The following is a 23,315-nucleotide window of genomic DNA, read 5'->3' on the forward strand; positions in this document are numbered from 1 at the left end:
TTCAGGGTACCCTATTTTCCAGACTATAGAGCACACCCGTATACAAACCGCACCCACTAAATTGTAGAAGGAAAAAATATATAAATCCCCATGTTTTAGCAGTACAGGACTCTAAGCCGCAATGAAATTGTGAAATTAGTTATTTACACAGAAAGATTTTGTAAATGTTTATCTACACACCTTAAGTGTATCCAAACGTTGCCTGTAAAACGGCGGATCAAACAGAAGTCATCGTCATAGAGCTAGCTCTCCAATCAGCTAATTAGACTTAATAACTCTATAGTGATGTTTTGGTGAATTTACTGAATCATTTGTGAAACTAAAACAATACATACAGAATGCCGTAAACGTGTTAGCTTTTTTGCTAATTCTTGCAACGCTAGCTTCATTACATTACAATCGCACTTACAAGTATGCATGAAAACACTCCCACAGACATCACACATGTGCCGGTTTAGTCATTGTGAATAGTTATAGTTATATTGTAAAACTTACAAACGTTGCTTGGAGTGATGAATGAAGAATCCATACGAGTATAAAGGTTATGGAAAACTGGAAGACAGAACAGCACTTGTCCTTACGGTTTAAAGGGAATACTCTAGCCCAGGGGTATCAAACTCAAATACAGAGTGGGCCAAAATTTAAAACCGAACAAAGCCGCAGGCCGAGGTTGAACAAATTAACCTTTAATAGGGACCCAAACAAGTTTTGCAATGAATCTTGAGCAAGCAAAGCTTACAGTATATAACTTAATAGTGACATGCAAAATCGAGTTTCAAATAATAATAATAATAATTAAAAAATATATATGGCATATCAAATACAATTTAAATAAAAATGGAATGCCTCTTTTTGGCGGCGGGGTTGAGATGGACGGGGTTTGGTGATAGCGGGGGGTGTATATTGTAGCGTCCCGGAAGAGTTAGTGCTGCAAGGGATTATGGGTATTTGTTCTGTTGTGTTTATGTTGTGTTAAGGTGCGGATGTTCTTCCGAAATGTGTTTGTCATTCTTGTTTGGTGTGGGTTCACAGTGTGGCGCATATTTGTAACAGTGTTAAAGTTGTTTATACGGCCACCCTCAGTGTGACCTGTACGGCTGTTGACCAAGTATGCGTTGAATTCACTTGTGTGTGTGTGGATAAGCCGCATATATTATGTGACTGCGCCGGCACGCTTTTTGTATGGAGGAAAAGCGGACGTGGCGACAGGTAGTAGAGAACGCCAAAGGCAATGCCTTTAAGCCCTACCCCCAATATTGTTGTCCGGGATGTAATTTGGGAGGGGCACTGTACTTTGGGAATCTTCCGGGAAAATCGGGAGGGTTGGCAAGTAAAAGTATTAGCGGTGAATGCGGTGTTACAGCGGCGGGCCAGCTCTAATGTTAATTTGATATTGCCTCAAGGGCCAAATTAAATTACACGGCGGGCCAAATTTGGCTGAGGGCCAGAGTTTGACACCCATGCTCTAGCCGTTCACCCTGCAGCACCTGCCAAAGATGACGCCATAGCACAAACAACACACCTTTTGTCTCTCTAAGTGTTGAAAACAAAACACTGGCCGTCAGCGAAGATAAATCCATATGATTATCTGCACCGTTTTATAAGCCGTAGGAAAAAAGTAGTGGCTATAGTTCAAATTTTTTGGGACGCAAATGGTAGTGATTTGGTGAATTTGACTTTATTCAGTTTATACATTGGCAACCGCTGTATCTGCTCCGATAAAGAACATAATCATGTTGTGTGCATGGCCATCTTTAAACTGCAGGTCACATTGAGGTGGTAAAACTGCTAGCATCTCATGGAGCCGAAGTAGCCTGCAAAGATAAGAAATCCTACACACCTCTTCACGCCGCCGCCTCCAGTGGGATGATCAGCGTTGTCAAATACCTCCTGGACTTGGGGGTGGATGTGAGTCCCACTCACTGTTAGACTCTTGACAACAGAAGCTTTATTGTCAGTATGCGATAACAATTAGTACTGGTAATGATGGTTTCCAGATCAATGAGCCTAACGCATACGGCAACACGCCCCTTCATGTGGCCTGCTACAACGGGCAAGATGTGGTGGTAAACGAGCTCATAGAGTGCGGGGCGAACGTTAACCAGGTGAACGAGAAGGGCTTCGCTCCTCTCCACTTTACTGCCGCCTCACGTCACGACGCGCTGTGTCCAGAGCTGCTCGTGTGCAACGGGGCCGACGTCAACATCAAGGTAAATTTTTCAAGGAGACATCTGAGAACGGCTTTACATTCTTGTTCATGCTCACGCCCCCACACGGCTGTATTACTCCAGAGTAAGGACGGAAAGACTCCCCTCCACATGACTGCTATCCACGGAAGGTTCTCAAGGTCTCAAGCGATTATTGAAAACGGTGAGCTCCCTTGAAAAGGATTTTTCTTTGGGCAGTGAAACTACACAAGTTGCTTAAAGACGTGCTTGTGTGTCTTCCCCTATGAAGGTGCTGAGATTGACTGTGAGGATAAGAACGGAAATACGCCACTGCATATCGCCGCAAGATACGGACACGAGCTGCTTATCAACACACTTATTACCAACAGAGCTGACACAGCCAAGTGAGCAAACAGTTACCTTAAAGGACTCTTTATATATAAGTGCAGATTTTAATACAGTGCACTCCAAAAACTATACTGTCTAATTAGTTGTATATGGCAAAAAAGCAATGATTATGATGGTGTTCTTTTTTTTCTTTTTTTTCTTACAGACGAGGGGTCCATGGTATGTTCCCATTGCATTTGGCTGCTCTAAGTGGATTCTCAAACTGCTGCCGAAAGCTATTGTCTTCAGGTAACTCCTAAATAAAAGTTTATTCTGTAGAAGAGAAGCACAGTGTGCTTATATCTTTTAAAATTGTTCAATATTTAGGGATGGGAATTAATAAGGTTATTACTATTCCAATTTTGATTCTGTTTCATGATTTAATTCTTTATCGATTCTCATTTGGACAAAAGGATGACAAACAGGTTAATTAAAGATCCACAGCATCGACAGAAATAAATATTGTGTAATATACTAACACACAACCATCTTTAGCGGATTTCAGAAAACTTGTGTTCTGTAAAGCGAAACGCGCCACTTTCGTTTTGGCGACCTAAGAGCCAACCGGTTACGGATCGAGGGATTCGGCCCAAAATATTTTCAACGTGGTAAATGTGACACAACTGAAAAACTACTTTATAAATCTTTAATCCATCTATACTTGTTTCCACTGCTTGCTTCTCTCGATGTTGCGTGGGTTTGGAGCCTATGATGAGGCGGAAAGCAACTTACCTGGGCATGTTGCCTTACTCACTGTCACCCAGTAAAAATATTTCAAGCCAGTGAAGCCAAACATCAGTTTGTGAGGTATTTAAATTATTAAAAGTTAAATTGTTAGTTAACTTTTCTAAGAAACATTTTCCAGACTGATATAAACATGTCTATTGTCTACTGTGGAGGACACTGCTTGTCAGAAAGTAAAAGTTGAAAGACATAAAGTAAACATTGTGTTACACTGGATGTTTTCATTATCACTTTAAAGACATGCAACTTTAAGCTTTTTTTAATATTTGCTTGGAACAGTGGATGTCCCTGCACTATTCTTTGCACCTAAAAGTCATATTTGTAGTAATAAATATGATTAGAACATTTGAGCATTATCTTTGTGTTTTAATTAGAGTAAGTCTTTTTATCCTTAACATTCCTGCCACTCCATTTTACACACTATAACATTTTTAAATACCACAAAAATTATCGTGGCCTTGATACTGTGATATTATCATACTATGAGATTTCATATCGTTACATCCCTAGTTACTTATGTAACTGGAGACAAGAATAGACATAGATGCATGGACTGGGTGTCGCGAGAGACTAGCGAGCAGTAAACAGTTTATCTTTAAAAGAAGGCAAAAAAACATGACTGTCCGCAAAATAATTACCCACAAGATACGTAACTTCAAAACCGCGGACCATCTCCGTGCTGTGCTGACTTGTCAGTATTGTAACATCCCAACTATCCTTCCATCCATCTTCTTCCGCTTACCCAAGGTCGAGTCGCAGGGGCAGCAGCCTAAGCAGGAAAGCCCAGACTTCCCTCTCCCCAGCCACTTTGTCGAGCTCTTCCTGGGGGATCCCGAGGCGTTCCTAGGCCAGTCGGGACACATAGTCTTCCCAACGTGCCCTGGGTTTTCCCCGTGGCCTCTTGAACGTGCCCTAAATGCCTCCCTAGGAAGGCGTTCGGGTGGCATCCTGACCAGATGCCCGAACCACCTCAACTGGCTCCTCTCGATGTGGAGGAGCAGCGGCTTTACTTTGAGTTCCTCCCGGATGGCAGAGCTTCTCACCCTATCACTAAGGGAGAGCCCCGCCACATGGCGGAGGAAACTCATTTTGGCCGCTTGTACCCGTGATCTTATCCTTTCGGTCATGACCCAAAGCTCATGACCATAGGTGAGGATGGGAATGTAGATCGACCGGTAAATTGAGAGCTGAGCCGGAAGGCAAAGCTCTCAAATTACCGGTTCTTCTTCACCACAACGGATCGGTACAACGTCCGAAATACTAAAAACGCCGCACCGATCCGCCTGTCGATCTCACGATCCACTCTTCCCTCACTCGTGAACAAGGCTCCTAGGTACTTGAACTCCTCCACTTGGGGCTGGGTCTCCTCCCCAACCCGGAGATGGCATTCCACCCTTTTCCGGGCGAGAACCATGGACTCGGACTTAGAGGTGCTGATTCTCATTCCGGTCGCTTCACACTCTGCTGCGAACCAATTCAGTGAGAGCTGAAGATCCCGGCCAGATGAATCCATCAGGACCACATCATCTGCAAAAAGCAGAGACCTAATCTCACGACCACCAAACCGGAACCCCTCAACGCCTTGACTGCGCCTAGAAATTCTGTCCATAAAAGTTATGAACAGAATCGGTGACAAAGGACAGCCTTGGTGGAGTCCAACCCTCACTGGAAATGTGTTCGGCAATGCGGATCAAGCTCTGACACTGATCATACAGGGAGCGGACCGCCACATTAAGTCCACAAAGCACAGACTGGTTGGGTAAACTCCCATGCACCCTCAAGAACCCTGCCGAGAGTATAATGCCGGAAGTCATATTCTATGGCTTCCCCGAACTCCTCCCATGTACGAGTTTTTGCCTACGCGACCGCTGAAGCTGCACACCACTTGGCCTGTCGGTACCTGTCCACTGCTTCCGGAGTCCTATGAGCCAAATCGGGTTCTTTTGGCTCATAGGACTCCTTCTTCAGCTTGACAGCATCCCTCACCGCTGGTGTCCACCACGGGCTTTAGGATTACCGCCCCGACAGGCACCAACTACCTTGCGGCCACAGCTCCAATCAGCCGCCTCAACAATAGAGGTGCGGAACATGGTCCACTCGGACTCGATATCCAGCACCTCCATCGTGACATGTTCAAAGTTCTTCCGGAGGAGGGAATTGAAACTTTCTCTGACAGGAGACTCTGCCAGACGTTCCCAGCAGACCCCCAGGTTCCCCATGGGAACAGGCCTGGCCACCAGGCACTCGCCATCGTGCCCCACCACCGGGCCTGGCTCCAGAGGGGTGCCCCGTTGACCGGCGTCCGGGCGAGGGAAATATGGGTCCATGATTTGTCTTCATAAAGGTCTTTGAGCTCCTCTTTGTCTGATCCCTCACCTAGGACCTGTTTGCTTTGGGAGACCCTACCAGGGGGCATAAAGCCCCGGGACAACATAGCTCCTAGGATCATTGGGACACGCAAACTCCTCTACCCCGATAAGGTGGCAGCTCAGAGAGGATGGGGGGCTTAGAAAAATTACCTGTTAGTCTTTTTTTTTTATTTCACAAAACCTTTAGGCGTCTGTGACGACTTGACTTGACTTGACTTGACTCGTGGAAAAGAAATATATTTGAAATGTGCCATGTGTTTGCCTTTTTACTTTAACATCTTTGGGGATGTATGTTGTGTTTGAAAACATAAATACTGTAGGAATGTAACTTTTAAAGAATGTGTTTTTTTAATATTCAATCAATCAATGTTTATTTATATAGCACTAAATCACAAGTGTCTCAAAGGGCTGCACAAACCACAACGACATCCTCGGTAGAGCCCACATATGGGCAAGGAAAAACTCACTCCAGTGGGACGTCGGTGACCGTAACAATAATGACTGAGAAACCTTGGAGAGGACTCTCATGGGACCGAAAGCAATGGATGTCGAGCGGTTCGAACATGATATTGTGAAAATACAATCCATAGTGGATCTAACATAACCGTGAGAGTCCAGTCCAAAGTGGATCCAATATAATAGCGAATATTTGAAGATGAATGGGCCTTTAAATGTTCTCATTCATCAAGTTATTGTTATTTTCATGGCATTCAACTGATCAGCTGTCTAAGAAGATGTTTGGCCACTCATCCGAGTAGCTTTTATCAGTTCATGTTAATAGACTAACCTTGGACAGATCTAGTCTGAGTGCTTTGAACTAAGGTCCAAACTATTTATCCTCTAACATTAGGAATGCACAGGAAATAATTATTTTGTTCTTTTATGGTGTAAAAAAATAATGAGAGAACCCTTGTCAGACAGGAAGGAGGAGGCATGCGGCCTCTGAACCAGACAGGCGCTGTCTTGTCATGTAATGCATGAGAATCATTAATTCTACGTTTATAGTTAATAATAGCTGGTTTTCCAATGATGCGCTCACATGATAGCCATTGTTAGTTATTTAATTAGTAACCTGGAGTACAAACAGACGACATGCTGCTGGGGTAGATTCACTTCCGGCTTGAAGAGAATTAAAATGCGTCATTCATTGATGTTGATATAATGAATGTTATTATTATTACTACTATTATTATTATTAAATATTCCAATTGTATCGCATTTACTTATTAATAATATGTTTACAAGGTTCCTCCTTTGACTATTGACGTATGCAGTATTGTGTCATTTCTGGTTTCTGGAATAGTGTGCACAGCATAGAGATGTGCGTACGTGCGCGAAAATTAGATATGTGAGAACTGTATTAGCCCGCTGAACAGAAAAAATCAAAGTCTACAGAAAGTGTAGAGACCAGTTTTTCTGATATTTGATGGTAACTACAGGACAAAAAAAAATTTAAAAAACCAACCTGATACAGAAGAACGAGATCAGAGGAATCCATTAGTTCATTTAAACATGATTTACTGGAGCAGAATCGGGATGTAATTTATGAAAATGTTGATGTTAATAGTGCTTACAATATATCCTTGAGAATATTTAGGTCATTATATGATAAAAATTGCCCAATAAAAGAATGCATGAGCAAAAGAAAATATAGTAATTGTTCTTGGATCACAAAGGGATTGCGAAATGCTTGCAAAAAGAAAAACACTCTTTGCGGGGGAATTTATACAATTGAAAACAAAAGAAGCAGAAAATAAATATAAAAAATATAAAAACAAAATAACTCATATTATGAGGTCAAAAAAAAGAGATTATGGTAAATGGGTTGTACTTGTATAGCGCTTTTCTACCCCTTTTTAAGGAGCCCAAAGCTCTTTGACAGTATTTCCACATTCGCCCATTCACACACTGACGGCGGGGGCTGCCATGCAAGGCGCTTACCAGGACCCATCAGGAGCAAGCGTGAAGTGTCTTGCCCAAGGACACAACGGACGTGACAGGGATCGTAGAAGCTGGGGATTGAACCAATAACCCTCAGATTGCCGACACAGCCACTCTACCAACTTTGCCACGCCGTTTATTACTATAAGAAATTACTAGATGATAATAAAAACCATATCAAAGGAATATGGAATGTATTAAACAGTATAATATTAAAACAGTACCTTTTCAAATAACTATCCAAAGTATTTAATGAATGATGGTAAAGAAAATTATAGTATTGAAGATGTGTCTAATGCCTTCATTAAATTCTTTGTAAGTATTGGACCCGAACTTGCAGCACAAATCCCAGATCCACGGACAACTGGTAAAAATATGGAGGGATTGTTGGAGAGAAATCTCAATTATATGATTTGACATGCAGTGGGTGAAGAAGAAATGTTAATTATTGTAAACAAATGTAAGAACAAAATGTCCACTGACTCCGATGACATTAGTATGGCATTGGTGAAAAAGGTCATTAGAGGGATATCAAAACCATTAACATATATCTGTAATCTGTCATTTCAAACCGGTACATTTCCAAATGAAATGAAAATAGCTAAAGTTATACCACTGTTTAAAACTGGGAGCAAACACCACTTCACAAACTACAGACCCATCTCTTTGTTTTCACAATTCTCTAAAATATTAGAAAAACTATTCAATAACAGGTTGGATGCATTTATAGAAAAACATAATTTACTCTCTGACTGTCAATATGGGTTTAGATCAAACAGATCTACAAACCCCGTTTTCATATGAGTTGGGAAATTGTGTTAGATGTAAATATAAACGGAATACAATGATTTGCAAATCCTTTTCAACCCATATTCAATTGAATGCACTACAAAGACAAGATATTTGATGTTCAAACTCATGAACTTTATTTTTTTTTGCAAATAATAATTAACTTAGAATTTCATGGCCACAACACGTGCCAAAGTAGTTGGGAAAGGGCATGTTCACCACTGTGTTACATCACATTTCCTTTTAACATCACTCAATAAATGTTTGGGAACTGAGGAAACTAATTGTTGAAGCTTTGAAAGTGGAATTCTTTACCATTCTTACTTGATGTACAGCTTAATTTGTTCAACAGTCCGGGAGTTGTTGTCTTATTTTACGCTTCATAATCCGCCACACATTTTTGATGGGAGACATGTCTGGACTGCAGGCGGGCCAGGAAAGTACCTGCACTCTTTTACTACGAATCTGTTGTAACACGTGACTTGGCATTGTTTGGCTGAAATAAGCAGGGGCATCCATAATAACGTTGCTTGGATGAAAACACATGTTGCTCCAAAACCAGTATGGACCATTCAGCATTAATGGTGCCTTCACAGATATGTAAGTTACCCATGCCTTGGGCACTAATACACCTCCATACCATCACAGATGCTGGCTTTTGAACTTTGCGCCTATAACAATCCGAATGGTTATTTTCCTCTTGTTCCAGAGGACACCACGTCCACAGTTTCCAAATATAATTTGAAATGTACCCCGCCTTCCGCCCGATTGTAGCTGAGATAGGCGCCAGCGCCCCCCGCGACCGCAAAAGGGAATAAGCAGTAGAAAATGGATGGATGGATGGATGGACTCGTCAGACCACAAAACACTTTTCCACTTTGCATCAGTCCATCTTAGATGAGCTCGGGCCCAGCGAAGCTGGCGGCGTTCCTCGGTGTTGTTGATAAATGGCTTTCGCTTTAACGTTTTGACTAGCATTTACAGATGTAGCGACCAACTGTAGTTACTGACAGTGGTTTTATGAAGTGTTCCTGAGCCCATGTGGTAATATCCTTTACACACTGATGTCAGTTTTTGATGCAATACTGCCTGAGGGATCAAAGGTCCGTAATATCATCGCTTATGTGCAGTAATTTCTCCAGATTCTCTGAACATTTTGATGATTTTTACGGACCGTAGATGGTAAAATCCCTAAATTCCTTGCATTAGCTCGTTGAGAAATGTTGTTCTAAAACTGTTCGACAGTTTGCTTGCAAATTGGTGACCCTCACCCCATCCTTGTTTGTGAATTACTTAGCATTTCATGGAAGCTGCTTTTATACCCAATCATGGCACCCACCTGTTCCCAATTAGCCTGCACACCTGTGGGATGTTCCAAATAAGTGTTTGATGAGGATTCCTCAACTTTATCAGTATTTATTGCCACCTTTCCCAACTGCTTTGTCACGTGTTGCTGGCATCAAATTCTATAGTTAATGATTATTTGCAAAAAAAAAAGTTTATCAGTTTGAACATCAAATATGTTGTCTTTGTAGCATATTCAACTGAATATGGGTTGAAAATGATTTGCAAATCATTGTATTCCGTTTATATTTACATGTAACACTATTTCCCTACTCATATGGAAACAGGGTTTGTACATCAATGGCAATAATTGAAACAATAGAGGAAATCACAAATGCCATAGGCAAGAAACAATATGCAAAGGGAATATTCATCTAAAAAAAAATATTTGACACAATTAACCATGATATATTAATTAATACAATGGAAAAGTATTGAATCAGGGGAGTTGTACTAGACTGGCTTAAAAGTTACTTAAATAAGAGACAACAGTTTGTGAAGTTGGGGGATTGCTGTTCATTGTGTTTGGACATCGCTTGTGGTGTCCCCCAGGGGTCAGTGTTGGGGCCAAAATTGTTAATCCTGTATATCAATGATATATGTCAAGTGTCTACATTATTGAAATTAGTGTTATTTGCTGATGACACTAATATATTTAGTTCAGGGGATGACTTAAATCAATTACAGGAAGTCATTATGGAAGAAATTAGTAAACTAAAAGCTTGGTTTGACGATAATAAATTGTCATTAGACCTGACTAAGACTATGTTAATGCTGTTTGGAAAGAAGACACGTGAAACAAGGGTACAGATACAAATAGATGGGGTGGCTATTGAAAGGGTTTTTGAAATAAAATTCATTGGAGTTACAATTGACCATCAAATTAACTGGAAACCACATATAAAACATGTACAGTCTAAGCCAGGAGTGGGCAAACTTTTTGCCAGGAGGGCCACATTGGGTTCTAAGATTTGACAGGGGGGCTGGGCCAGGAACAGATGGATGGAATGTTTGTGTGAAATAATATAAATTACATGTAAAAGCCATTACGTGAGAGGATTTGGCCTACAACATGTAACATATCATGAGTAGGCAGCAAGGCTCATTGTACAGTTAGATTTTCTTTTCAAATGCATTAATTTCATTTGATTAAGAATAAACACAGTAGAGAAATTCACTGTATTTGTTTGACTTACCTGAATTATTTACATTTGATTATCACAGAATAACAGCAGAGAAACTCACAGTTTCAGTGGGAACAGTGTTGTTGATCTCCCTTTTTGGCCAATTCAACAAAGTCTGGAGTGAGTTTGGTTGTGGCAATTCTTAGGATAGCTCCGAGATGCTGGTCAGTTAACCTGGATCTGTGACGGGATTTGTTGATGTTCATGACGCTGAATGTCTGCTCACAGACGTAGGTCGAGCCAAACAAAGTTAGCATCTTCTGTAGCAAAGTGGCAGCTGATATTGTACTCTTTGTTAACCGCGACGGTTTCTTGGCATATCATACACACAGCCTTTGATCGGACTTCAGTAAAAAAATATTTTGTTGTCCACTCTGCATTAAATTCACGGCATTCACTGTCCACATTTCTTTGCTTTGATAAGCTCATTTTTACAGAAGGGCTCACAGCCAAAGTTCCATCTAAGGTGCGCGCCTGCGCAAATGCGCACTGCTCACGGGTCTTCTGCGCACAGCAAATGAATGCCGTGCAGAAAATCAAAAATCCCATCTGAACTTTAAACAAAAAAAACACCAATTGTCAAGTGCTGAAAACGCATGCGGTATAGGCAGAAGCCTTAAAACATTGCTACGTTTGTTTGTAAAAAATATATATATATATATATATACATATATATATATATATATATATATATATATATATATATCATCCATCCATCCATTTTCTACCGCTTATTCCCTTTCGGGGTCGCGGGGGGCGCTGGCGCCTATCCCAGCTACATACATATATATATATATATATATATATATATATATATATATATTTCTATAATTTGGACAAGCTCCGCAGGCCGGATTAAAACGTTCAACGGGCCGTAGTTTGCCCATGTCTGGTCTAAGCTGTCAAGAAGCATCTCAGTAATAAATAAAGCAAAGCAGGTTCTGGATCACAAATCACTCCACATTATTTACTGTTCATTAGTCTTACCATACTTAACCTACTGTTTGGAAGTCTGGGGGAATAATTATAAAAGCTCATTAAACCCAATAACTATACTTCAGAAAAGAGTTGTACGCATCATCAACAAGGTTTGATATCTGAACCATACTCATTCACTACTCTTACAGTCAAAACTATTGATATGTAATGATATTATTTTGCATCAAACTGCACAAATAATGTATCAAGCCAAAATAAATAAACTCCCAGGAATCATTCAAAAATTGTTCAGCACATGAGAGGGGATTATAATTTAAGGGGGAATTTTAATTTCAAAATGCTTAGTTATAGAACAACCATCAACAGTTTTTGGGTTTCAATTTGTGGAGTGAAACTATGGAATGGTTTGAATGTGGAGTTAAAGCAATGTCCAAACATAAAATAGTTTAAAAAGAAGTATAGGTACATGGTATTCCAGAGATGAAGAAGGGGTTTGATATTGGGTTTCTTGTGTAACAGAAAAGTTTGGGGCTGCCCATTGAGGCACTTGTACTGCTGTTTTTGCATGATACCATTTCCTTGTGCACTTGTGGTAATGGTGTGGCTATGTATGTGTATAGTGTGCAAATGTATGTATATATTTATAATTTATGTATATACAAGTTAATTAAGTTTGTACATAGAGTGAACAGGTAGTTCTAGCTCAGAGTAATTTGTGATTTAAAGAAAAGGGGTGGGATTAAATATGTGTATACTTATTCACACTCAAATATGTAAGGGGAAAAAAAGAGAGAGTCCAATAATCATTTTTTATTTTTTTTTATTCTCCATTGTTTTCATTTTGTTATAATGGCTGTTAAGGCTATAGCACTGAATTGGATCATGCTTGCTCTTGTTTTTTTGCATATTTGAAATAAAAATATATCAATAAATCAATCAAAAAGGCATCCTTTATATAATTGTTATGTCTTCTAAAACCATAGAATGTTCAGACACTTTGGGTCCATTTGCCATAAAATTGTGACTCAAAGACTTGTTGTCTAACTACTCATTCTATCTATGGCTGACAGACGTGTTGCTACATTGTATGGATATTATCTTTCCTGACTTACTAATCTACTTGCCAATTTCTTCTTCGTAGCTTGTTGCTCTCTGCTGTGACGTAGTTTCTTTTAGCCTTCTGCGGAAGTGTACAAAGCATAATTATTTTCTTGTTTCACTACTTCACATTCAAGCTAACTTAGGGATACAACTAGTATAGCTTGTCCTCTCCTGCTCCCCCCTCCGTCTTTGTCCGTGCTACAGTAGTACATAACCTTAAAAGAATGCTGGCCAATGTTTCTCCCAAAGTTATATTGAAACAAACCTAAAACTAACTTTTATTGAACATTAGCATCAATGCTGCATTTTAAAAACCCCTGTATTACTTTAACATACGTAAATAATTGATATTTGGACATTTGCCCATCTATTCATGAATTGCCCAGGTTCTAATTGAGATGCATCAGAGAATCAATAATTTGTCACACCTCTAAGTTGCCCTGTTGTCATCCTTCCCATGAATACAGTAACTATCTAGTGTTCATGCTGACAATCGGCGCCGTGCTTGGTGACTTCATGTGCGGCCACTAGAATCGATAAGGGGCTCGTTAACAAAATTGGCACATAATTCCCAGGAATCAAAACACTGGGAACCGGTTCTCAATTCCCAACCCTAATCAATATTTGGACTTTACAACCATGCAAGGTAATTAATTCTGAGTCTTATTAGGTTTTGATATAGACACTCCTGATGACTTTGGAAGGACATGTTTACATGCTGCGGCTGCTGGAGGGTGAGTGTGGTTAGGGCTAATGGTGTTAAATGTTTGGATCAATTGGATGTCATTCTTGGGTAATTCTCTGCAGAAACCTGGAATGTCTCAATCTACTTCTCAACACGGGTGCAGACTTTAATAAAAAAGACAACTTTGGCAGGTTCGTGTTTTTTTATTAATGGTTGTGTCGCTGTTGCATTTCAACAATCAGCTAAGAAACACCTGTCTTTCCAGGACTTCTCTACACTACGCTGCTGCCAACTGTAACTACCAGTGTCTGTTTGCTCTGGTGGGTTCGGGGGCCAGCGTCAATGATCTTGATGAGAGGGGCTGCACTCCTCTCCACTACGCCGCTGCATCTGACACAAATGGAAAGTCAGTAGTGCTCCGAACGACCCTCAACATAAATGAGACAATTATGTATCTAACTGTTGTTCCTATCAAAAAGCTTAAAGTTCACTTGCACTATTACAAACGGTAATAAACATTTGAATACTTTGGTAAAATATATTCTTATTTTGGATATAGGTGCCTGGAATATTTACTGCGAAACGATGCAGATCCAGGGATCCGGGACAATCAAGGCTACAATGCTGTGCACTATGCCTCTGCATATGGACATCGCCTCTGTCTGGAGCTGGTGAGAGCGTCACCATTGAGTGCAGGCCTTTTGAATCTTATCTCTCTTAATACATGTATTTCTGAATCCCCTTGATTGTGTTAGATTGCAAGTGAAACCCCATTAGATGTGGTGAGTAGTATTTGTGACTGTCTTAGTGTGCATACCGTATATTCTCTAATAATGGCTGTCCCCCAATACGTCACCAGGTGCAATATCTGCGTCAACACATAAACTGCTTTTATTTGTTTTTAGAAAAAAAGAGGGCTTCATTTTTTATACAAATCAATTTATTTGAAGGGACTTGAAAGTTAAAATGAAATCATTTAATTAATTAAATGCAGGGACAAGCAAAATACACGCATGGTCTTGCAGGCCTGCAGCAAGTTAAAGCTTGAATAGATTGTGTGGTTCAGGCAAGGTTGTCCATATTAAGTGATAGTGAGCGAACCAGCACAAAACAGTTAGTGCCACTTTACATGGACTGCATCATTGTTTAAAATGGACATTTTTGTGAGGCAGTTACTCTTTCCATTGTAAAATAGAAGTGACGATGTACATGTACCTTATTTTTCGGAGTATAACTCGCTCTGGAGTATAAGTCGCACCTGCCAAAAATGCATAATAAAAAAGGAAAAAAACATAAGTTGCACTGGAGTATAAGTCGCATTTTTGGGGGAAATTTATTTGATAAAACTCAATACCAAGAATCGACATTTGAAAGGCAATTTAAAATAAAGAATAGTGAACAACAGGCTGAATAAGTGTACGTTATATGACACATAAATACCAACTGAGAAGGTGCCTGGTATGTTAACATAACATATTATGGTAAGAGTCATTCAAATAACTATATCATATAGAACATGCTATACGTTTACCAAACAATCTGTCACTCCTAATCGCTGAATCCCATGAAATCTTATACGTCTAGTCTCTTACATGAATGAGCTAAAAAATATTATTTGATATTTTAGGGCAATAGTCGGATAGGATATAGTCGGACTCACCTCGACGCACAGCAAGGGCTCTGGAACCAGTTCTCTCGAGAGGGACTGGACCCTCTTCCACTCTGGCGTTGCCGGCAGTGAGAGGCGACGGGCTGGGGTGGCAATTCTGGTTGCCCCCCGGCTCAAAGCCTGTACGTTTGAGTTCAACCCAGTGGACGAGAGGGTAGCTTCCCTTCGCCTTCGGGTGGGGGGACGGGTCCTGACTGTTGTTTGTGCTTACGCACCAAACGGCAGTTCAGAATACCCACCCTTTTTGGGTACACTCGAGGGAGTACTGGAAAGTGCTCCTCCGGGTGATTCCCTTGTCCTACTGGGAGACTTCAACGCTCATGTTGGCAACGACAGTGAAACCTGGAGAGGCGTGATTGGGAAGAATGGTCGCCCGGATCTAAACCCGAGTGGTGTTTTGTTATTGGACTTTTGTGCTCGTCACAGTTTGTCGATAACAAACACCATGTTCAAACATAAGGGTGTCCATATGTGCACTTGGCACCAGGACACCCTAGGCCGCAGTTCCATGATCGACTTTGTAGTTGTGTCATCGGATTTGCGGCCTTATGTTTTGGACACTCGGGTGAAGAGAGGGGCGGAGCTTTCTACCGATCACCACCTGGTGGTGAGTTGGCTGCGATGGTGGGGGAGGATGCCGGACAGACCTGGCAGGCCCAAGCGCATTGTGAGGGTCTGCTGGGAACGTCTGGCAGAGTCTCCTGTCAGAGAGAGTTTCAATTCACACCTCCGGGAGAACTTTGAACATGTCACGAGGGAGGTGCGGGACATTGAGTCCGAGTGGACCATGTTCCGAACCTCTATTGTCGAGGCGGCTGATTGGAGCTGTGGCCGCAAGGTTGTTGGTGCCTGTCGTGGCGGTAATCCCAGAACCCGTTGGTGGACACCAGCAGTGAGGGATGCCGTCAAGCTGAAGAAGGAGTCCTATCGGGTTCTTTTGGCTCATAGGACTCCGGAGGCAGTGGACGGGTACCGACGGGCCAAGCGGTGTGCAGCTTTAGCGGTCGCGGAGGCAAAAACTCGGACATGGGAAGAGTTCGGGGAAGCCATGGAAAACGACTTCCGGACGGCTTCGAAGCGATTCTGGACCACCATACGGCGCCTCAGGAAGGGGAAGCAGTGCACTATCAACACCGTGTATGGTGCGGATGGTGTTCTGCTGACTTCGACTGCGGATGTTGTGGATCGGTGGAGGGAATACTTCGAAGACCTCCTCAATCCCACCAACACGTCTTTCTTTGAGGAAGCGGTGCCTGGGGAATCTGTAGTGGACTCTCCTATTTCTGGGGCTGAGGTCGCTGAGGTAGTTAAAAAGCTCCTCGGCGGCAAGGCCCCGGGGGTGGATGAGATCCGCCCGGAGTTCCTTAAGGCTCTGGATGCTGTGGGGCTGTCTTGGTTGACAAGACTCTGCAGCATCGCGTGGACATCGGGGGCGGTACCTCTGGATTGGCAGACCGGGGTGGTGGTCCCTCTCTTTAAGAAGGGGGACCGGAGGGTGTGTTCCAACTATCGTGGGATCACACTCCTCAGCCTTCCCGGTAAGGTTTATTCAGGTGTACTGGAGAGGAGGCTTCGCCGGATAGTCGAACCTCGGATTCAGGAGGAACAGTGTGGTTTTCGTCCTGGTTGTGGAACTGTGGACCAGCTCTATACTCTCGGCAGGGTTTTTGAGGGTGCATGGGAGTTTGCCCAACCAGTCTACATGTGCTTTGTGGACTTGGAGAAGGCATTCGACCGTGTCCCTCGGGAAGTCCTGTGGGGAGTGCTCAGAGAGTATGGGGTATCGGACTGTCTTATTGTGGCGGTCCGCTCCCTGTATGATCAGTGTCAGAGCTTGGTCCGCATTGCTGGCAGTAAGTCGGACACGTTTCCAGTGAGGGTTGGACTCCGCCAAGGCTGTCCTTTGTCACCGATTCTGTTCATAACTTTTATGGACAGAATTTCTAGGCGCAGCCAAGGCGTTGAGGGGTTCCGGTTTGGTGGCCACGGGATTAGGTCTCTGCTTTTTGCAGATGATGTAGTCCTGATGGCTTCATCTGGCCGGGATCTTCAGCTCTCACTGGATCGGTTCGCAGCCGAGTGTGAAGCGACCGGAATGAGAATCAGCACCTCCAAGTCCGAGTCCATGGTTCTTGCCCGGAAAAGGGTGGAGTGCCATCTCCGGGTTGGGGAGGAGACCCTGCCCCAAGTGGAGGAGTTCAAGTACCTAGGAGTCTTGTTCACGAGTGGGGGAAGAGTGGATCGTGAGATCGACAGGCGGATCGGTGCGGCGTCTTCGGTAATGCGGACGTTGTATCGATCCGTTGTGGTGAAGAAGGAGCTGAGCCGGAAGGCAAAGCTCTCAATTTACCGGTCGATCTACGTTCCCATCCTCACCTATGGTCATGAGCTTTGGGTCATGACCGAAAGGATAAGATCACGGGTACAAGCGGCCGAAATGAGTTTCCTCCGCCGGGTGGCGGGGCTCTCCCTTAGAGATAGGGTGAGAAGCTCTGCCATCCGGGAGGAGCTCAACGTAAAGCCGCTGCTCCTCCACATCGAGAGGAGCCAGATGAGGTGGTTCGGGCATCTGGTCAGGATGCCACCCGAACGCCTCCCTAGGGATGTGTTTAGGGCACGTCCAGCTGGTAGGAGGCCACGGGGAAGACCCAGGACACGTTGGAAAGACTATGTCTCCCGGCTGGCCTGGGAACGCCTCGGGATCCCCCGGGAAGAGCTAGACGAAGTGGCTGGAGATAGGGAAGTCTGGGCTTCCCTGCTTAGGCTGCTGCCCCCGCGACCCGACCTCGGATAAGCGGAAGATGATGGATGGATGGATGGATGGATGGATGGATTTTAGGGCAATGTGTTAATAATTTCACACATAAGTCGCTCCTGAGTATAAGTCGCAGCCCCGAGCATGAATTGATTTACGTGGAAAAACTTATTCGGGTGTTACCATTTAGTGGTCAATTGTACGGAATATGTACCGAACTGTGCAATCTAATAAGAAAAGTTTCAATCAATCAATCCGAAAAATACGGTAATAGTAACAGGCAGGAACTCTTTAGAGCTGAGTAAATAAACACCTCCAGACACTATTTGAGAAATTACGGTATTACGTGTGTCACTCTGCTCCTCAGCTCTAGAGTTAAGCAAATAAATGTATCTTTGTATTATTTGACTAGTTAATGGAAACCTCAGGGACAGACATCCTGAATGACTCTGACATCAGAGCTCCCATCAGTCCCCTGCACCTTGCTGTGAGTGGCGCTTATGGGCTCTCAAGACTAACGTTGATGTTTTTTCTTCTCGAAGCTAAAATCGACCGTTTATTTTGTGGTGTTCAGGCATACCACGGTCACCATCAAGCCATGGAGGTCCTGGTGCAGTCGCTGTTAGATCTGGATGTGAGAAACAGCCAAGGACGCACGCCTCTCGATTTGGCTGCATTTAAGGGCCATGTGGAGTGTGTAGATGTTCTAATCAACCAGGGTGCCTCCATCCTGGTCAAAGATTTCACCTTAAAGCGCACCCCTATCCATGCTGCAGGTAAGGGCCTGGAATAAATCATCAATATCATTAGCTTTTGTTTTAATTAATTAATTTTTACACCGTTTCCACAATTAAACAAGTCATTTAGAAAGTTATTTTTCTTTGCATCAGTTAACTTTTTTTTTTATTATTGTAGTTAACAAAAGCAGAATATCCTTATTAGGGGTGGGTTTGTCCTTCTTACATAAGACAGTTGAATGATTGCACTTGCAAATGTGTGAATGCTCTGACATTTTTTAAATGTACACAAATATAAATGTAGTCTCTCACTTTGTGAAATGTAGATTTGCTGATTTCTTTTTTTTTTTTACAATAATTAAAAAATAAATACTGTACTAACAACGATAAACACACAAGGTTGGTCGTGTTTTAGTGAAGTCTTTTGCAATAGGTAAACATGGTAGGCTATATATAGAATACTAGGAGCTAGCAGCTACACAACTAAGCCCACACAAGCGAGACCATCCATCCATCCATTTCCTACCGCTTGTCCCTTTACTTTTTTCACCAAGTACCACCTCTGAAGACACTTGGCTTTCCAAGTGTCACCATAATGACCAACATCTTAAATGCAATATTGAAGTAGCCCTAAGAATTCATTCTAATCAAGCCAGAGGTTTTATATAACAAGTATATTTATTATTTTTGGCCACTTTTAGCATTACATACAGTTTGAACAGTAACACTGTGTATGAATATAGGAAAATAAAACACTATCCTTTATTAATGAATCAAATATTTAATTAAGAGATTATTTGGCGTATCACTACATGAAGCCCACATACAACTTATTGGTACACGTGCCATTGTTTGGGAATCACTGAGCTAGACCTATAGGTAATACATGTTTTTAATTTAACAATATTGGAATGTAAAACATGACATTTGTCATTAGGATAGACTTTTCTTAGACTTATTTTCCCACAATGGGAAAAGTATCAAATATTTATTGTTGCATAGTACTTAGGGATACAAAGTTTCAAGGCAGATGCTTATTACAAAGTATCCAGTAACAAAAATGTCTGCATATGTCAACTAACTTAGTCATGAGCTTAACTTAAGGAATTAAAGTTAAAAGTTAAAGTACCAATGATTGTCACACACATACTAGATGTGGCAAAATTATTCTCTGCATTTTACCCATCACCCTTCATCTTGTTGTAGTCATTAGGTGTCGCCAAAAACACTTACTACACCACTTGAACTGGAAGACAGCATAAATCCATTGAGGATTGTTAGTAATAAATGGGTTAGAGTTTTATTGTTTTCTCTCCTAGTACTTAAACCTAATCAAGCCTTTTCTAACTTTTCTCCCCACAAAATATCAAAGGGATGTATGATTTGTCCTGATATTGTATCTGATCAATATTGTTATTGGTCAATACTCAAGGTCTTAACGCCTCTGGTTGTTTTAAAGAAAAACTGCACTTTTTTAAAAGACAAAGAATGTCTGTTTTAATGCATTCAATAGTAAATTAATGTGTTCAATAGTCAGCTTACAATGGAGCCTCTATGGGAGCCGCTGTATTCTGCCTATAAAGCCCTTTAAAAATACCTAAACACCTCCATTGACGTTTTATATACATGATGCAAGTATATATGTAATGTAGTAACAGGCACATTTATAATAACATTTAATCTTTATGTATTTTGCTCATTTTAAGCATACGCGGTGCATTAATTTAAAAACCACATCACAGCGTTCCTTTTTTGTGTTGCCATCTACATCACTGGTTATTACTCACCGTAGACTTGAGAATCAACAAACATAAAAAGAAAGATTACTTACTGTACAATGTCTGCTATCATTAAAATGCCGACTGATAGAATCTTATTATAGTCCCGTCTATATTAAGAATGATTCATAATCTTCGCAAAGAAAAAGGGGTAGAACCAAGCGACTTTTGAAGTCGCCATATCCGGGTCTAAATTGGCTGTCAAAGTGTACCAAGTTGACAGTATACGTCCTGGTCCTTCTACTATCCAAGTGAGAGGCATTAATTATGATCTAGAATAAAGTTTGACGAGCAAGGAAATGAGGAAGCAACTAATTAGTCGATCGTTACAACATTGGCATACAAGTTTGTGATCAAGGCGTCGCTATGAATAGTTTGTCTGCGTTAACGCTTACAATAAAAAAAAACCACTAATACTTCGTTAATATTCAAGACACGAAATGTAAATTGAGTATTGTTGTCGTTTTTTGGGTGTTTTTTTTATTAGATTTATGAGCGCAACAGTCTACCTTGCATTGACTCCACTGTAAAAGGTTTTCTTTTTACGTTAAAAAAAACATCTGTTTTTTATAATGATTGTGAACTTTGGCAAAATACATTTAAAAAAGTGCAGTTCCCCTTCATTGTCATGCACAATTATGTAGATTAACTGTTGGTCCACCCTCTGCAGCTACTAATGGTCACTCAGAATGTTTACGGTTGCTGATTGGAAATGCTGATCTTCAAAGCGCAGTAGACATTGAAGATGGTAACGGACAGTAAGTATTGCAATTGATGCTTTTCCATTTTTCACGAGAAATATGTGGTCAAATAAATCAACATTTTGGGATTTTTTTTTTTTAGAACCCCTCTGATGCTGTCGGTTTTAAGTGGCCACACGGATTGTGTATATTCTCTGCTTAATAAGGGGGCCAGTGTAGAAGCCAAAGACAAGTGGGGCAGGACGGCTCTACATAGAGGAGTGAGTTTAACTTTCCCTTCTTTCTCTGTGAAAGTCATTGCAATGAAAGCTTTAAAGGCTGCCATTTGTAACAACACTCATATCTGTTCTTGTTTTGTTTGTTTTTATGACCAGGCTGTGACTGGTCACGAGGAATGTGTGGAGGCCTTGCTTCAGCACAGTGCCAGCTTTCTGGTGCAGGATTGTAAGGGCCGCACGCCGGTCCACCTGGCAGCAGCGTGCGGACACATCGGGGTATTGGGAGGCCTACTGCATGCGGCCCAATCAGTGGAAGCCCCGCCAGTGTTGACAGACAGCCGAGGCTACACACCTTTGCACTGGGCCTGCTACAATGGTATGTGGATTGAAGATGTGCAAAAGAAAGTACTGTTAAAGTGTTTCTAAGAATTTGACCCTCTCTTGTAGCTAAATAAATCTGAATGTACAAAATGATAAAAGTGACTCATAATGTTAGGCAAAATGTTTGCTCAACTTTGGATAATAGAAACCAATTGTTTTGCAGGCCATGATACTTGTGTTGAGGTTTTGCTGGAACAAGAGGTTTTCCAGAAAGCTGAAGGAAATCTATTCACCCCTCTCCACTGTGCTGTGTAAGACTGTGAATTTACTGCAGTGTGAGGTCTGATGGGTGAGAACAAAAACAAAACATTTTTTCTCCCTTTTTAAGGATCCGTGACAATGAAGGTGCTGCTGAGATGCTGATAGACACGCTGGGCCCTTCCATTGTCAATGCCAAAGACGGAAAAAACAGGTGACCTCTATTTGGATTGCTGGTTAAACTTCCTCAGTGAAATTTGTTCAACTTGTCTCTGTCCTCATGTCATTTGCTCAGGACGCCCTTGCATGCCGCAGCCTTCACTGACCATGTCGAGTGTCTGCAGCTGTTGCTGAGCCACAACGCTCAGGTCAACGGTGTAGATGCCGCGGGGAAGACCCCACTCATGATGGCTGCTGAGAACGGCCAGACCAACGCTGTCGGTATGCAGGCTGCACACCAACTAATGTTACCATCCATCTTCTTCCGCTTATCCGAGGTCGGGTCGCGGGGGCAGCAGCCTAAGCAGGGTAGCCCAGACTTCCTTCTCCCCAACCACTTCGTCTAGCTCTTCCCGTGGGATCCCTAGGCGTTCCCAGGCCAGCCGGGAGACATAGTCTTCCCAACGTGTCCTGAGTCTTCCCCGTGGCCTCCTACCGGTTGGACGTGCCCTAAACACCTCCCTAGGGAGGCGTTCGGGTGGCATCCTGACCAGATGCCCGAACCACCTCATCTGGCTCCTCTCGATGTGGAGGAGCAGCGGCTTTACTTTGAGTTCCTCCCGGATGGCAGAGCTTCTCACCCTATCTCTAAGGGAGAGCCCCGCCACACGGCGGAGGAAACTCATTTCGGCCGCTTGTACCCGTGATCTTATCCTTAACGTAGATCGACCGGTAAATTGAGAGTTTTGCCTTCCGGCTCAGCTCCTTCACCACAACGGATCGGTACAACGTCCGAAATACTGAAGACGCTGCACCGATCCGCCTGTCGATCTCACTATCCACTCTTCCCTCACTCGTGAACAAGACTCCTAGGTACTTGAACTCCTCCACTTGGGGCAGGGTTTCCTCCCCAACCCGGAGATGGCACTCCACCCTTTTCCGGGTGAGAACCATGGACTCGGACTTGGAGGTGCTGATTCTCATTCCGGTCGCTTCACACCCTGCTGCGAACCGATCCAGTGAGAGCTGAAGATCCCGGCCAGATGAAGCCATCAGGACCACATCATC

General features: G+C 42.4%; 1 protein-coding gene across 4 annotated transcripts in view; it reads left to right on the top strand.

The window, feature by feature from the left end:
- LOC133547073 (serine/threonine-protein phosphatase 6 regulatory ankyrin repeat subunit A) overlaps nt 1-23,315 on the top strand; it is a 51,276-nt gene that overhangs the window by 21,585 nt on the left and 6,376 nt on the right. For 2 of the 4 annotated variants that reach the window (XM_061892861.1, XM_061892858.1), the window contains exons 7-24: nt 1,766-1,908; nt 1,998-2,210; nt 2,292-2,370; nt 2,458-2,572; nt 2,722-2,804; nt 13,637-13,700; nt 13,774-13,842; nt 13,917-14,057; nt 14,211-14,322; nt 14,407-14,433; nt 18,488-18,562; nt 18,650-18,851; nt 21,261-21,348; nt 21,434-21,551; nt 21,666-21,885; nt 22,054-22,141; nt 22,219-22,302; nt 22,384-22,529. In XM_061892861.1, coding sequence (XP_061748845.1) covers nt 1,766-1,908; nt 1,998-2,210; nt 2,292-2,370; nt 2,458-2,572; nt 2,722-2,804; nt 13,637-13,700; nt 13,774-13,842; nt 13,917-14,057; nt 14,211-14,322; nt 14,407-14,433; nt 18,488-18,562; nt 18,650-18,851; nt 21,261-21,348; nt 21,434-21,551; nt 21,666-21,885; nt 22,054-22,141; nt 22,219-22,302; nt 22,384-22,529 — 2,067 coding nt within the window. The remainder of the gene's footprint in view (nt 1-1,765; nt 1,909-1,997; nt 2,211-2,291; nt 2,371-2,457; nt 2,573-2,721; nt 2,805-13,636; nt 13,701-13,773; nt 13,843-13,916; nt 14,058-14,210; nt 14,323-14,406; nt 14,434-18,487; nt 18,563-18,649; nt 18,852-21,260; nt 21,349-21,433; nt 21,552-21,665; nt 21,886-22,053; nt 22,142-22,218; nt 22,303-22,383; nt 22,530-23,315) is intronic. The other 2 variants (XM_061892859.1, XM_061892860.1) reach the window with 2 other exon arrangements.

Source organism: Nerophis ophidion, unplaced genomic scaffold (genome assembly GCF_033978795.1).
Source record: "Nerophis ophidion isolate RoL-2023_Sa unplaced genomic scaffold, RoL_Noph_v1.0 HiC_scaffold_58, whole genome shotgun sequence".
NCBI classification, from domain to species: domain Eukaryota; kingdom Metazoa; phylum Chordata; class Actinopteri; order Syngnathiformes; family Syngnathidae; genus Nerophis; species Nerophis ophidion.